General features: G+C 40.5%; 1 protein-coding gene across 4 annotated transcripts in view; it reads right to left on the minus strand.

The window, feature by feature from the left end:
• Positions 1-612: 612 nt before the first annotated feature.
• The window catches only part of DICER1 (dicer 1, ribonuclease III), a 68,886-nt gene continuing 53,559 nt past the window's right edge, over positions 613-15,939 (minus strand). For all 4 annotated transcript variants that reach the window (XM_072963657.1, XM_072963656.1, XM_072963654.1 and 1 more), the window contains 6 exons: positions 14,107-14,262; positions 10,229-11,117; positions 8,313-8,581; positions 5,599-5,761; positions 5,432-5,507; positions 613-5,083 (listed from right to left, as the gene is read on the minus strand). In XM_072963657.1, the coding sequence (XP_072819758.1) occupies positions 4,918-5,083; positions 5,432-5,507; positions 5,599-5,761; positions 8,313-8,581; positions 10,229-11,117; positions 14,107-14,262 (1,719 nt within the window). In that variant the 3' untranslated portion in view covers positions 613-4,917. The remainder of the gene's footprint in view (positions 5,084-5,431; positions 5,508-5,598; positions 5,762-8,312; positions 8,582-10,228; positions 11,118-14,106; positions 14,263-15,939) is intronic.

Consider the following 15,939-nt stretch of genomic DNA (forward strand, 5'->3'; position numbering starts at 1 on the left):
ATTAAAACATGTCTACTTTTCTCCTTTAATTTGCAGAAGTCAGAAGGAGGGAAACGGAAGAGATCAAATTCTCACAAAGGATAACAAAATTTTGTTCTCATTCTGAGGAACTTGTACTTACCATCTTGTTCCTACAGCCCAGTCATTCCCTTTTGTTTTTAGTGCTTAATTTGCCGAGTTACAAAAAGGTTATGTCAAGGCTTGAAATAATGGAATTCTTTCCCAACAACATTGGAAGTGTCCTAAAAAGCTAGAAGCTGAACATTCTGTTCACTTGACTCCAGGATAACCAAACTCACTTAAGGAATGTGCCAAATGTATCATAAATAATCCAGGACCTGGAACCCATCAGTCAAGGTGGCAGAATTTCAGAAAAACACACTGGTATTTTTCGAATCTTGAAAAGAAAAAGGCAATTATTAGTAGATAACTCTACCAGTAGATGGGAAGCAGAACTTGGTAAACAACGTTTTATCATATTCAAGTACGCACTTCCAGGTGATCGTGGAAATTAAAACCTTTTAAAGATAATGTCTGCTGCAACTATTTCAGTGTAATTATCCACTTGAGCCAAAACAAGGAAAGAAAAGAAAAAGACGAAAGGACACAGAGTGAACAGACCATACTTTATTGGAGATTTACTTGGCTACAATTATTACAAAAAAAACGACTAAAGGTAATTGTGACCCATAAGGTGCAGACTGCAAATTTCTGCAGCATGATTACTGGATGAATGAATTACATCATGTTCCTTAGAAACAGCTGCAGCATGTGATGGTAAATCTTTTACTGTCAATCAAATTATGAGTGTTAGTTTTACTTGATTTTAGTCATTTTTCCTTCACTCTATTTACAGCAGAAAAGCCAGGAATTTTACTTCCTGTTCACCTTTGCATTTTTGCTATATAACCTGCTGCTGCAGTGAATTCTGAGTGCATCTATAAAATTTAAATTGTGGTTGATGTCCAAATAAAAATGGACTAGAGAAAAAAAACAATGATTAAAATATATTTACAAGTTAGTTTCAAAAGATCATTTTCACTGCTAGTGGAAAATACAATAGTCGCAATGCAAATTCCCTAGATATTGCTGCCGGCGTCTCCAACGACTTTTAAAATCATTTCAATATTCTTGGTCTTAAACATATCTTAGAAACTTTTCATGTACAATATAAAATAAAGAAATTTATTTGGAAATAATTAAGTTCCTGAAACATAATCAGTGGTTGAAAAAATATACCTATTTAAATGTAATTAAAATAACCATATAGGTAATAAACAAGACATGAGTTTCTCTTCCGCAGCTAACACAAACTGGTTCAGGGCTCTAACAGAATCTCAGATGCAGTTTAAATGAAGATATCAAGGTCTCAGTTTGGTGGCTTAAACTTTGTGTAAAAGGATTAGATACCCTAAAAGAGCAAGATAGAGAGTTTTAAATCAACTGAGCCTTTAAGGCTGAACTGCGGTAGGTCTGGACTTCGGTCAGTCGCCACACTCTGCAGTCACCGCCTGATGTCAGGTAATCACTAAAAGAGCCGACTGCAGGGTGAATAACTGTATTTACGAACTGAACCAACAGAACCGAAGGAGCCTCAAGTCTCTTGCTATTTAGGCAGGGTAATCTGAATCTTTCTGAGGGCAAGCTACTTTTAAGAAAGTAAAAATACTAGTATTTTAAGAGATAATTACTACAGGAGTGTTAGAGGTCAGTCTAAATTTAATCACTTCACAGAACGTAAAAGAAAAGAGAAAAAATGTAACAAACATCTTTGAAACATAATTAAGAGTTCAGTTAACAAATCTTTGTCATACTTTCACAAACAGTAAAAATGCCACAGACAAAAATGACCTATTGAAGTTGTGCAAGTATATGACACGTTGCAGGCATTATAATTATCTTTTTCAAATTCGGTAAATCAAAACAGCAGCGAGGCCAAACCACATTTTTTCCTCTCAATTAAGCATATTTTCCTTGAAATGAGGTAAAGCATGGTACCAAGTGCAATGCTTATCTGTGCTACATGAACAGAAGGGGGGGGAGCTATTACAAAACGCAGCATAGTCAGGACTGCTGAAAGGATATTATAAAAGGAATTCAACACATTTACAATGAAGGTTCATGCCAACTAACCTCCACACAGTCACCGTGAGGAATTTCTGCAGCTGCTTCCTCAAGACGCGCCTGGCCAGCGCTCCCCGCAGCGCGGTCCCACCTCCCACCACGGCGCTCCCGATCTCACTCGGTCTCACATTGCAGTCACAGGAACAGAAAGGTGACAGACAGGGTGGTAAAGTGGGGCAACGTAGAGTGATTTTTTTTCCCCTCAATTAATGGATGCGAAACATTTCGGTAAGCTAAACCGGGGAAAAGTTTACAGCATTAAAAATCAGCAGCACAAAAGCGTTCATAACCGTTTCGTACGTCTAACTCATAGTTTTTCAACTCAGTAACCAGGGGATCCTAATTGCTTCAAAGTGTGAATCACAAATGAAAATCAGCTCTTGTCCTCCAACGGAAAACTAAAGTAAAATAAAATAGCTGAAGTTTGCTGTGGATAAAACGTCTTGAATGGTAGCAGGAAATTTGAACCCCTGAGACTGTATGACCTAATCATATCCAAGTCCGAACTTTTTAGTATTAACAAAAAATACTCTTCTTAAGGTTACAAAATATATTGAGGCATTTTTCTCCCAACGGGAATTGTAACTGTGAAACAATCTGATTTTGGTGCCAGGAGGCCAGAGAACCCCTTAACACCGGGACTAGTGCATCAGCCGCAACGCAAGGGCCCCAAGCTCCTGGCATCAGGTAGTTTATAATCATCAAGAGACTTGTGATATGACTTTATCACAAATCACCCTCACAAGCAAAATTCATATCCAGCCTTACTTGTTAACTGTACACATTTACAGTTATATAATTCAAGAATTGCTTGGTTTTAAATTGCCAGGAGATCTTCTATTGAGGTTTCTTAAAAAAAATCAAATAGAAATCTAAGGTTCCAAATCAGAATGAAATATTTTAAAAACAAGTCCTCCCAAATTAATTTGCTCTAAAAGTCATTTAATAATTTAGATCCCCATTTAAGTTTAAGACTGGGGACAATCAATCACGTTGGAGAAGCTTAGCATCCCCTATGCTCCGGTCTGCTTAGAAAGTGGAGCTGACAGTTTGTGTGTGCACACACGCAGAGGTGCTTCTCTGGGGTGGGCAGTGCAGACGAAGCTACAAGTACAGTATTCGACCGCAATTTAAAACATAAGTGCAGCATTACATGAAACATCACGTTCAGAATGATGTGCTGGAAAATATTAGACACCTCTGCTCAGCTTTCTTAAATTTCAAGCATAATTAACGGGGCAAATTGCAGCAAACCTCTACTGGTATGTTGGTGGGAGTGCAGGACTGACCCACAGCTTTTAAAAAGGTAAATTAAGAGGTATTATAGTTACAGTGCAAAAAAAAAAAATTAAAATTTCAAGCATAATACATAAACATAGCACCAAACAGGGGAAAAAAATGCATGCAAAAGAAAAGAAGAACTGAGGTATTTAAGTGAAGAGTGCCTACAAGTCTAATCAAAGAAACTTAGGCAAATGCCTAAAAATGTCTTTTTTTCTTCCTTTTCCAAAGATGGAAACAATGAGCTAGTTTATCTAAATTAATGGCCTAAATCACAGACGTATCAAAATTACGGCAGTTTATCGCAAACGTTTAACTTTCATGGCATTAACAGCACAGCTTTGGTAGGTGAAACACGCATGCAACATTGTGAAAAGTTCAGTAAGAAATGTATGTGAGAAGTAAGAGTAAGGTGCTCTGTTTTGCTTTTTTAAATAAGTAACCAATCCATTATAAAATCTGCAGCATATTTTAGGTATGATATGTCTAAAGTTTATTTTGTTAGAGCAACAGCCTACAGGGCAAAATTATTTGCCACAATTTCCCTCAGAGGAACTACCTAGCAGGAGGTTTTTAGTAAAACTGGGTATTCAGGCCAAAGATTATTTTTACTATGGTTATTTTAAAAAATCCATAGACTACAGATATTGGTTTTTAAAATGTCTTCAGTACACATATGACAGAAATTCTAATTTAATCCTGTAATACGTTAAGTTACAACTTTACCAGTGAGTTTGAAGTATCACGCTGTCTCAAGGTCTAATGTGTAACAACAAAATGAAGGGAATGTAAAATAGTTTGTTCCAAAGAGATCAGAAGTGAAAGAATATCCATGAGGGTTTTAAGGCAAGAACCTTTTTTTATGCAAGACTGTAAGGCATGAGAAAACTAAAATGTGATCTGCCAACATGCCAGCCAATGTTGATTCAAAACCTGTCCCTTACCATCGTGTGCAGGCGCGACCGGGGAGCATCACCTTACACGACACAGTGTGGAAAGACAGACAAAACTGGCACACTTCTCCTCTCACAAACCGCATCACTCTGCCGGCTCGTCAACGACGCAGGCCCCGCGCTGGCGCGCCACCTGACAGATGCTGAGAGGACGCTACAGAACTCCAGGGGCTGTCTGACGTTTAAGCTCCTTGGCCTCCTAACACTAAGCAAAGCCGACAGAAATTAAACTAAAACAACAAAACAAAACAAAAGCTGTCAATAATTATTTTGAACACTTGCTAAATGTCGTCATTAAAGCACTCTTGTGATTTAAACAAAGCAGAAGTGAGGAAAGAAGACAAGATTGTGTTTGCGCAAAAAACTAAAACTACAATTAGTTCCAAGATTTTTATACATACGTTAAATGTTTTATTCTGTAATCTATCTTGTTATCAAACAAACTTTAAATTCTGCCTTCAATTCATTCCACTCACTACCAGTTTTTAATCATCCTTTTCAACTTAAATATTTTCCACCTTAATTCTGCTTTTTTTTTTTCAAATGTTAAAAAGGGGTTTCAGCTGTTGGGAACCTGAGGTTGATTAGCTTTGAGGCTTCTTAGGGCTCTTCGTGCTGCTGCAGATTTGGCAATCCTGTAACTTCGGCCAACGCCTTTGAATTTCCCCTTTCCTACTACTTCCACGGTGACTCTGACCTTGCCATCGTAAGTTCTCTCAGCCGGGCTGTAAAAAGGCCAAACAGCTTGAATTAGAAGTCAGAAGTATTTATTATGACTGTCAATCAGCACGGAGCAGGCACCCGCGGCCCGAGAGGCCCGCGCACAGGCTGAGCGCACGGAGGAAGCGTGTACCGCGGCTGGCTGCACACCACCGACAGATGGGGCTGCCGCTCCTCCCCTAATGTGGCACTGCTTTACAAAAACAAAGAGACGTCAATCAGACTACAGATGGAAATGGCACAGAAGCATGTCCCAGGATAAAAACTTCAAAATCATTAATTTATGGCACCTTCGAGAACTTTCCTCCTTGTTTTTCAGTACATTCATTTTTTTCCATGCAGTTTTTGCTCACCTAAATTTGGCGGTTTCTGGTTCCATTTCAAGCAATTCTCGCACAGGGGAACGGGGCACATTTGCAGAAAATTTTTCTGTAATCAAAATGAAAGAATAATGGGAATAATATCCTTAAAGTTGTTTTTCGTTTTGATGTTGCTTCTCTCGAAGGGGGGCCTGCAGTACCTATTAGCGGCCGCATCATAGGATAGTACACCTGCCAAACCATCTCCAGTGACATCCCACTATCCATGTAAATGGCGCCAGCCAGCGACTCAAAGATGTCCCCCATGGCTTTCGGGACTTCGATATCCTCTTCTTTCTCTTCATCCTCCTCAGATCTCCTAAGCTATTAAGGAGAGAAAAGTGACTGGTCAGCAACAAGGCCATTTTTAAAGGCAGCCCAGAGAGATGGGCTTCTTCTCTTGTACATGACTGTGACCACAAATTTAACAAGAGTAACAACATCAAACATTTATGGCATGCCTACCACACTGTAATCGGTTCTTCACGAATCTCATCTTATCTTAAAAAGTTTTTCACACTTAAGGAAAAACAGAAAGAAAAGAGGCCCCCTCCCAATTTAGTATTCTATAGTCATCAAAGGGAAAAAGATCACTTGCAAAGAAAAACAAACACAACTGTAACTCACACTGGAAATAGTCAATAAATTTATGAAAAAACTTTTCAAATTCACTCATGATCCAAGAACTGCACATTAAAACCATTCCACCCCCTAGCGGCTTGGCAGGCAGTATGCGGAATGCTAACGAGTGCAGCGTGGGCAAGCGTGGACACTGCCTTGAGGAGCATGAACTGCCGCCCCTGCAGCAGGGAAATTCTGTTTGGAAGAAACTTTCCTCCAAGCTCCCCTTGTATTAAATCACTTAATAAATGTTCCTGATAATAGAGCACCTGACACACTGGTAGGTACTCAAATTAACAGAATAAAAACTTACATATGTATCAAATGCCTTTTAAATGTTCGTAACTCTTTGATGTGGCAATTCCATCCCTAGGAATTTATCTTAAGGAGGTAACTGGATATTCAAGTATATTTACCACACCCATGTTTATTAAAAACTTTAACTAAAAATACCTTGGCTATCCAGCCACAAAGGACTGTTTAAATACATTCATCACAGGACTGTTTATATACATTACATTACACGTATATATATAAACGTATAGATTTATACACACATATATTCACTAGCAAGCAGCTACTGAAAGGCATAATCCCAATTAATAATTACTATGGAAAGTCATCCGTAATATAGTAAGTGAAAAGAACAGAGTATGGTACATTATGCATAATATAATTCCACTTTATGTTTATGCCTATATACATTAGCAATAAAACAGCGCAAATATTAATTTTGGTTATTTCTGAAGTATATTTGTATAACTTTAATCCTCCTTTTGCTTATTTGTATATTCTAATATACACACAAATTACCTGTAAAAGAGAAAAAGAAGAGGGGGAGTAATTTCTAAATAGGTTGTTCAGCCAAAGTTCTATATAATAGACTTATAATGCCAACTCCTGGAAAAACAAGGCACTTACTGTTGAAAATGGGAATTTTAAAACTTACCAAGTTTAATTCTCTCCTTTTACAAATGAGGAAACTGAGGCCCAGAGAGGTGGAGAGACTTTCTTAAGATCAAACAGTAAGTCAGAGAAGCCAGACCATAGCATTCGAAATCAGTTTTTATAACTTCTATATGTATATTTATATAAACAATGGGAAGGAAAACAATGAACAAAAACTAGCAAAACCAGCGTGTCCAACTGTCATCAAAAGAGAACTTTAGTTTTGGCTAATTCCTCAAATTCTAGCTTAAATATTCCTACAGAATGAGACTAGAAATAATACTGAATACATACAAGATGGCTCTAATTCCTGGTCTCACTGCAAGCCATGCTCCAAAGCAGACCACGAATCGTGGAAGAGCGTGCAAGGGTGAAGGGGAGAGTCACAGCGCTGCCCGCTGATTTTCCTTCAACACATCCTCCACCCTGCCCTGGGGCCACACCTCAAAAGCCTGACTCTTCATTTCTCTCACGGAAAGCCAAGAAAAGGCTCTTCTCCCTAACAACAGTTTGTGCAATTAAAAACTTTGAAGGTACAAATTAAAGCAAGAATAATTAAAATGGCTACCAGAGTTATGAATGAATTCCCTGACTTTGCGTAAGAAATCCACAAAACGAAGATAAACAAAGGAATGAGAATGAGAAGAGTAAGAAATGAGAGTGCTCTCCCGGGTACCCAGGTATGTGGAGGGATGTTAGCAAAGGATTAGAGGAGATTGGAAAGATCTCAACAAAATCCTTTCCTACAAAACTTCAAAATAGTTCACAAACACATCAGAATTAGCTCCATCACCAAAGAACCTTTGGCTGAACTTACAGTAGAAGCCTCAAAGTTTCAGCGCTTAAAAATTTAGAAGTCTGGTTTTTAACTGAGATTTTTCCATTTCAAGTAGAAGCAGAAAATACATTTGTGATGCTTACCTGAGACATGGGCAAATATTTCTGATCTGTTTTAAACACAAAGAAAGACAGAATCAACCCTCAGCCATGCAGGGCTTTCCTGGGGGGGGGGGGGTGCACCTCTCTGGCGTGCCCACATCCGGGAAGTCCAAATCGAGGACTGGGAACGGTAAGATGGCTGGAAGCCCGTGGCTCCTCCTCATCACCGGGATGACCACAGTGCGAGCAGTCAAGTGTAAAAGGCCTGCCTGAAGACTGCGATCCAGTCAACCTCCCAGAGAAGGCAGAGCAAGCTGGGGACCACAGGCCTGGCCTTCGGCTGGCTCCTCAGACAGCTATGTTGAGAACCCTGGTCGGAAGGCTTATTTTAAACACCAAATGCAACATATTTTAAAATGGCACTAACCTCCGAATCCATTCCCTGCATCTCATTCTTCTCAAGCTGAAACTGCACAAAATCATCGATGACGTGGAAGAGCTCAGGAGAAACTGCCTTGAAGTACTTGTGGTAGTCATACTTCACAGCCAGCGACGCGAAGATGGTGTTGTTGACCAGCGCAGAGCGCAGGTCAGTCAGGACCCCTGGGGAGTGCTGCCGTGGGTCTTCATAAAGGTGCTTGGTTATGAGGTAGTCCAAAATTGCATCTCCCAGGAATTCCAAGCGCTGGTAACAATCTGAGGGAAGACCCAAAGCGGAGCCGTAAGCTCTGGCAAAAACACCTGACACGATCTCCAAATAACAACTTGTACAAAGGACTGATCCTCGGGTCCATTTAAAAGACTTCTCCCGCGGCGCACTTTCACACGTACACTTCAGCGACAAAAGTATCTGATACATCATACTGAAGCCTCTGGAAATTAAATTCTAATGGCAAATTAAGCACATTTTCTTATACAAAAATTGGGGTCATAAAATCTTTAAGTGGCCAAGAGACGAATGCTTGTTAAGGGAAAAGCACTGCTCAAGTGATACCATTATCACTGAAGACTCTCCCTCTGGCCCTGTGCTGCCCCGGCAGGTGCTGGGGCATCGCTCCAGATCCTCCATCACACGTCAGCCCTGGGCAGAGGCAGGCCCTGCACACACAGCTGCCAGGCGCCCCACGCTCTGCTGCCACCGCTGCGCACGGCCTGCTCATGCTCTGGATGTGTGTGGGTGACAGCAGGCCTCACCACTCCTGGGCTGTACGTGTTACACAAGATGCAGTTAGTACAAGTAGACCCTCTTCTCAACTTGAATTAAAGATGCTGAGTCTGACACAAACCAGAAGACTGAGAAAGGAGAGTTGTGGAGGTGAGCAAAGATCTTAGGCAAAAATGGTCCATGCCAAACTGTGAAAAGTTATCAGTGCTGATCAGCACCTCCATTTCCCCAGAGAGACTGAAAAGAAGCCATTCAACTGAGGAACCTTTGGCAGGAACAGATAAAGTGACCGGGCTCAGGGCACCCGATGAGTTCAAAGGCAGGACTGAGACAGACTAGAACCCAGGCCTCCTTCCAGTCGAGTGTGGTAGAAAACCAGGCCTCCGTGCTTCCCCACAAAGAAAAACAGGTTTTAGTTTCACCAGAGTCTTTCTAGCCCAGAGTCAGATAATTTTTCACTTTTGGTTTTACATTTGTCTGATCATCTTTTCGTACATTGTTTTCCTTACACGAACCTTATACTTGGCCTTGGCATTCTGGATTCAAGCACTTACTGCTCTGACACAGAAAAAGAAATGCAGACTTTAGCTGTGTTTCACCACGTGAAGCTGATTTTGGTTTTAGGTCCCTATTCTCCCTTCTAATCTAATGGACTGGGAGGCTGTTTAAGTAAAGGAGGGAAAAAGCATGGAGCAAAGCAGATGCAGCAGAGTCAGAGCAAGGGCGACCAGGCCTTCCTGTGAAATGGTTTCTTTTAATCTATTCACCTTTAGATTTAAAAAGGCCTGAGAGCAGGGCCCTTTTGTTCAGGAAGAACAATAAAAAGACGTGAAAATACACCCACAATGTATGAATAAATTATCAAGAATCTAAAGCAGCAGTGACCAGGCATCAGAAAGACACTGCAGTGGGATAAAACGCCAACAACACACCAACACACTACGGCTCCAGCCTAACTGTGCTGCATATAAAGAGACAGATACATGAGCAGGTGAGACAGCTCAGCTCCCAGAAAGACGAGGAAAATAAAGGTTTCTTTCACCTCCTCCTGCCCCCACCCAAGCATGTTACGCACGCAGTCTGTACATGCACAGACCGGTCTCCGTACAAGGCCCAAAGCTTTCTGCTAACACCAGGTCTCGTTTCAGAGCAGTGAAGCTTGGTCTGGGGCTCCTTACCAGTGATGGTGTTGTAGTGGTAGGAGGCATGTGTAAAAGCCTGCAGAAGGTAAGCCTTATTCTTGAATCTGTAGTTGATTTTCTTTTCAAAATTTTCAAAACCCGATATGAGGTGGTTCAGTGTTCTGTCGGCATCTGGGTGATCAAACATGCACCTCGGGGGGATCTTCAAACACCCGTACTCCAGGTCCTTCCACGCAGCAGAGCGGGAGCTGGCTCCAGGGGCGGCAGCCCTGCTCCCTGAAAGGCTCCTTTGTTGGCTGGTGAGATGCTCCCCGCTCGGGCACACGGCCTTCTCCCGACCAGCCCTCTCAATCGCCGGGAGCACCCGCAGCCCCAGCGAGCAGAGGAAGAGCTGCGCCGCCCGCTCGCCGCAGCTGGTCAAGTAGCAGCCCAGCAGGGCCTCCACGCAGTCGGCGATGCTCTTGTCGGCGATGCACTGCTCAGTGTGCAGGTCATAAGAAATGGACTGCTTCCCTGTGTCGACGCCACAGTTCTCTTCTGATGGATTCCAGAACCCCACCACAAAGTCATCCTCTTCAACAGCTTTGCTAGGATCCAGATAGCACATTGCATCCCAAGAGCTATAGTCAAAGTCCTCAAAATCCGATGAAAATGGCATACTACCTAAGGAGGATTTTTTGGGCATTTTCCATTCATATGCAGAATCAGTGGTTGAAAAAGGAGAAAGAGAAATTTTCTTTACAAAAGCTCCTGATCCCATTAACATGTTGTCTATGAACTTGATATGCTCCTGATCATACTCCAGGAAATCGTCCTCATAGTCGGCGTCCTCCTTGGGAGCCCTCCACATCAGGTCCTCCTCCTCTTCTTCCTCCTCCTCAAAGTCATCGTCCAGTTTGCCATTAGCCAACATGCAGTCTTTTGTCTGGAAAAGGGGGAATGGGGAAGGAGGGGAGACATAGCTGCTGTTTTTAAAAGGGTTTGAGACTCAATAAAAGCCAGGGTTATGGATAATTTCAAATGACAACCACAAATACTAAAAGGCAACTTTAAAATCATGGCCATTTGTTTTCAATTAACATAAAATAAGTTATTTAATCATATAAACAAAGTAAAACATGTTCTTTGAATGTTCATTTTCTAAGTTATAAAATGACCTTTATCCAGTATGAAGCTTTAAGTTAAGGATTTTATACATGGATATAAAGTTTAAAATTAATGTCCACAAGGCAAAACTTCAGCTAAGAGTTCTAACTCTGGCAGGATACACAATGAAAGCACTCATGTGCCGATCACAGAGATCTTCAATTGTACTGACGAAGTTTTGAAATGTTTTTAAAAGATTTTCAAATTAGTAAAACTAAATTCCAGATGTAGAAAAAGCATTATTACTGCAATCAAGTAAGAGTATAATATCAAACAGATAAAGTTATTTTCTTTGTAACATTCAAAATGTACAAAAGGGTTTTTACCATAAAGTTTTTGTCCCTATTTCCACTTCAAATCAAAGCACATTTGCTACAATGTAAAACGAAATTGCTTTGCTTGGAAACTAAAAGTGATCACTGAACTAAGCTATGAATTTGAGAAATTATGCTTTTCCCTTCCACTGAGCTATAGTAATCATGGTAACGGATTATAGTATAACTGACAAAAATAGAAGAAAATTTAGACTAACATGAAACACAACAATCCAATTTCTGTCAGAAGATCTTCGCTAATTCCAATTTCTTTGGCAAAAGCTTATTTGTGAATGACAACCTTAATAATGGGCCAGGACTCAGTAATGATAGAACTTTTTTGCAATGCTAGAAAAATGCCAAGTTTCTGTTGTGCTATTAAAAAAAAGTAAACAAGACTTTACTTAGGGGGAAAGGTGGGAAGGTGTGCTTTAATTTCAATAGTGACAATTCTGCAGAGTATTCTGACAAAAAGGTTTCCAAATTCTTTGTCAAGCATTTTTTAGATACTGCAAATATTCTCGCTCTAAGCCAGACTCAAGAGAGATACAAACAGTGTATTTGCTTGAAAAGAAGTGCAGTGAACCAAACCATTTATATACCACTAGTTATCTTTACGTTGCTTTTAATTAAAAAAAGCTTATAAAACATTTTCAAGAATAAGGAAGAACATCAAAAGAAACTACAACGGTAGACCTCTAGGAACTATGTCCTAATAAAAACACTTTACTTTCCTAAGATGAAAGGAGATGTTTTTGGCTATTATTTGGTCCTTAAGAAAAAAAGACCAAATTTCAATGAGAAAAAAAAAAAAAGACTGAATATTTTTAATTAAAAAAAATTTTTTTAAGTAATGCTACCATAGGCAAAATGCAAAAAAAGGACTGGGTTTTATCAACCAAGAAGCTGTGTGATCTTGGGCAAAGTTCTTTTAATGCCTTTGGGTTTCGGTTTCTTTATCTGCAAAACAGTGGGATTCTACCTCACTAAATGGTTTCCAAGAGCACTTCAAACTCTTAAAAAAACATGTCAGGATAAAACCCTTTTCTCTTACAGTTCAAGTTAACTTTCTACCTGAGTTACCACTACCTTAAACCTACTTGCTGAGGAGTAAGGCAATTTTAGAAGAGGAATGGGTCAAGCACATGTGTTCCAATATCTTGTAATGGTCTATGTCAAGAAGTATAAATTATTAAATGAAAATATGAATAGTATTTTAATGTATTCTAAGAACCAAAGTGCCAAGTCTTTTGAAATGTTAAGGAAAATAAAATAAGAACTTTGCGCTGTATCTTAAAAAATTTTTTTAATTAAAAGGACATGCCAACGTCACCTTTATGCTAAATTTTTAAAAGCATCAATGACAATATGAAACAGTATTTATTTACAAGGCAAGATAATTGTTACCAAAATGTTTTTTGTAGAAATGTAATGTTTTCTCTAAACTTCTCAAAATCTGTACATTTTCCTCTATTTCTAAATTAATAAGCAATGTAATTTTACTAACCCAATTTGCATTGAAATAGTCTCTTAATGCTTTTCCAGATAAGTTCAATTTCTATAAAAAGCCAAATACTGCATGAGTTAAAAATATACTCAATGAATAGGTCAGAATCAAAACAGTCACAGTTGCATGCTACCTGGAAATACTTAAAACAGATCATCTAAGATTATACACATCAGAAAGATGAAAAAAAAAAACCCATATTTAAAAACACAGCCTGTGAGAGAAACGGTATTCTCACTGTTGGCTTTAAGTAAGAATGAAGTAACAATGAGCCAGTTTATTATTAATGCAAAATGAGCGTCTGAAAAGTGAAACTGCCTGAGAGATGGCCTCCTGGCTAACCACGCGGACAGACCGCTCTCCCAGATCTAGGGCTCCGAAGCCCTCCAAGGTGCCCTCTGGTGGTCTTCGGGACAAGACAAAATGACGGAGTGGTTGCTAACATTTGGAGACTTCCTTTAAGTCACTGGCAAGATTTAAACTATTTCCAGAAAACTACAACCTTTTTGTATTTTTTTGTTAAGGTCACAAGAGGAGAAATAGTTCTGAGAAAACCCTGAGCTGCAAAAGCAAGATTTCACTGAAGTTAATTATTTCACAGACAGACTGGAGCTCTTAAGTCACTGAAAAGTCATTCCACTGAACACAGCTAAGGATCTATGATAAATTGTCATACGTAACAGTCAAGCGAAATATTATGGGGTTTTGCTTTTTTTTTTTTTGAGTTATAGTATCAGATACTCCTTTGCCTATGGAAAAGATAATAGAAATTGCTCTTTATCAAAATGACAATACTGCTCTAAATTCAATGAAAAGACAGTGTTTATTAATTCAGTACATCGAATTTCTACTCTATTATAAACACATCGGGAAAAGAAACAAAAAATTAACAGAACAGAATCCCGCCCCTCACCAAAAGACAATCTTTCCAGTTACCAAAAACTTACCATTTCATCTTTTTCCCATTTATCTGTGTTACTTTTGTCTTGATTTACGACATAGCCAGGAGGAAGCCAATTCACAGGGGGATCAAATATTGACACCACCATGCGGCTGGGCAACCCCTTCTTTTTTCCAAGCCGATACAGATTACAGTTGCTGACCTTCGGCAGAAAAAACGTGTAAGACACATCCGTAAGTGACCACTGCTGAAATTTGTAAGGCATTAACATATTTGAGCTAAATAGTTTTCATATTCTGTATCTGGTCATCAATTCTACAGATCATATAGTTTTTCTACCTATTCATGATAGGAAATATTGAATTCTCATGTAATCTGACATATAAAATGCAAACTGCTAATTGGGACTATCAAAACAGAAAAGAAGCCCCATCAGCCCAACATTAACAACATCCTCAAAAACATAAGAGGAGAAAATACCACACACTCCAGCTACAAATCGAGAACTGGCACTGAACAGAGCTAAAATAACTTTATATTTCTAGAGCCTAAGCCATAAATACGATTTCAACCGCAATGCTTTCTCAGATGTTATTCCTTTGTTTTGGATGGCATCTCAAGGTATTTTGTTCAACGATTTAAAAATAGGGCAAAAAGTAATAAAGAACAATCCCACGTTTATTTACATCAATAAAACAGCTTTACTGTCTGCCCTCTGGTCTGTTTTTCCTAAGGCCTCCATCGCCTCCATTTACTCAAATCACTGTATTTCTATCTAGTTCTTACTTGGAAACCAAGGTCTAGAACTGTCAATCTCATTTTCATCTTCTATGAGTTCCTTTTTATTCAAGCACTTCATGAGCCCTTCTTCCATGTAGCCCATCACCACCGAGCAAGCACCCACATGGAGAGGCGGCAGTCAGGTGGCAAGCCAGAGGAGCAGTCCCTGGAGACCGCATGCTGGGGGGGGGGGGTGCACCCACGCTGCTCAACATGCGCCCAGGTGCTTTCCCACGCCGCCTACATAGCTTACAAAACTGCTTGTTTCCTCTTCCACACCATGAGAACATACCACCACACATGCCAACAAGAGTTTAGATAAAGTGCAACGGGAACTTGACAGGGATGGCAACCACATTCAGAGTCAACAGAAATGGTCAGCAGGAGGGAAAAGGGAGAAAGAGCTAAGGACTTGTGAGGCACAACGTGGGACAGGCAGGACTCGGTACCTAGAAAAGGGGCAGGAGAAGGAGCAAGGGCGGGTGCGCATGGGTCCCCAGCGGGCGCAGCCCGGGAGGACAGGCCGAGGAGGTGGGAGCGCTGCAAGGGCCTTCAGCACCGGGCGGACGGGGTGCTGATGGTTTCCGCAGCAAGTAAGGACTCCACGCTTTCTGAGCAGATGCACGGACGAACTTTCGGAAAAGAAAATAACTTCCTTCTTATCTAAGAGTATGCTATTACTTTATACTCATTCTTAACCTCTGATACTTGCTTCCGCCGAACCACCCCTGGGAAATCTCACTTGTTCTCAGAGCTTCAATTTCCACTCTTAGGAAGACTATTCCCCCAAACTGCGTCTAAGTCCTAAATTCTTAATTATCTGAACACATCCCTGAACATTCCACTTCCTATTCCATGCGGTCTAAAAACCCTCACCCTAACTCCGAGTCCTGCGTATCTGCCCATCTCGGCCCTAGTTTCTATGGCAACAGGGCGAGTGGGAGGGGCACGGAGCAGCCGCAGCCACACTCCTGGCCTATCCCCGACTGGCAGACGACCGCGCAAGGCAGTTAAACTCTCCAGGCAGGTGTCTTCTTGTGTGCACAATGGGGACGTGTCGTCTACCCCTCAGGGGCTCGGCGAAAAGATCAGATGAGAG

The sequence above is a fragment of the Vicugna pacos genome, chromosome 6 (assembly GCF_048564905.1).
Source record: "Vicugna pacos chromosome 6, VicPac4, whole genome shotgun sequence".
NCBI lineage: Eukaryota > Metazoa > Chordata > Mammalia > Artiodactyla > Camelidae > Vicugna > Vicugna pacos.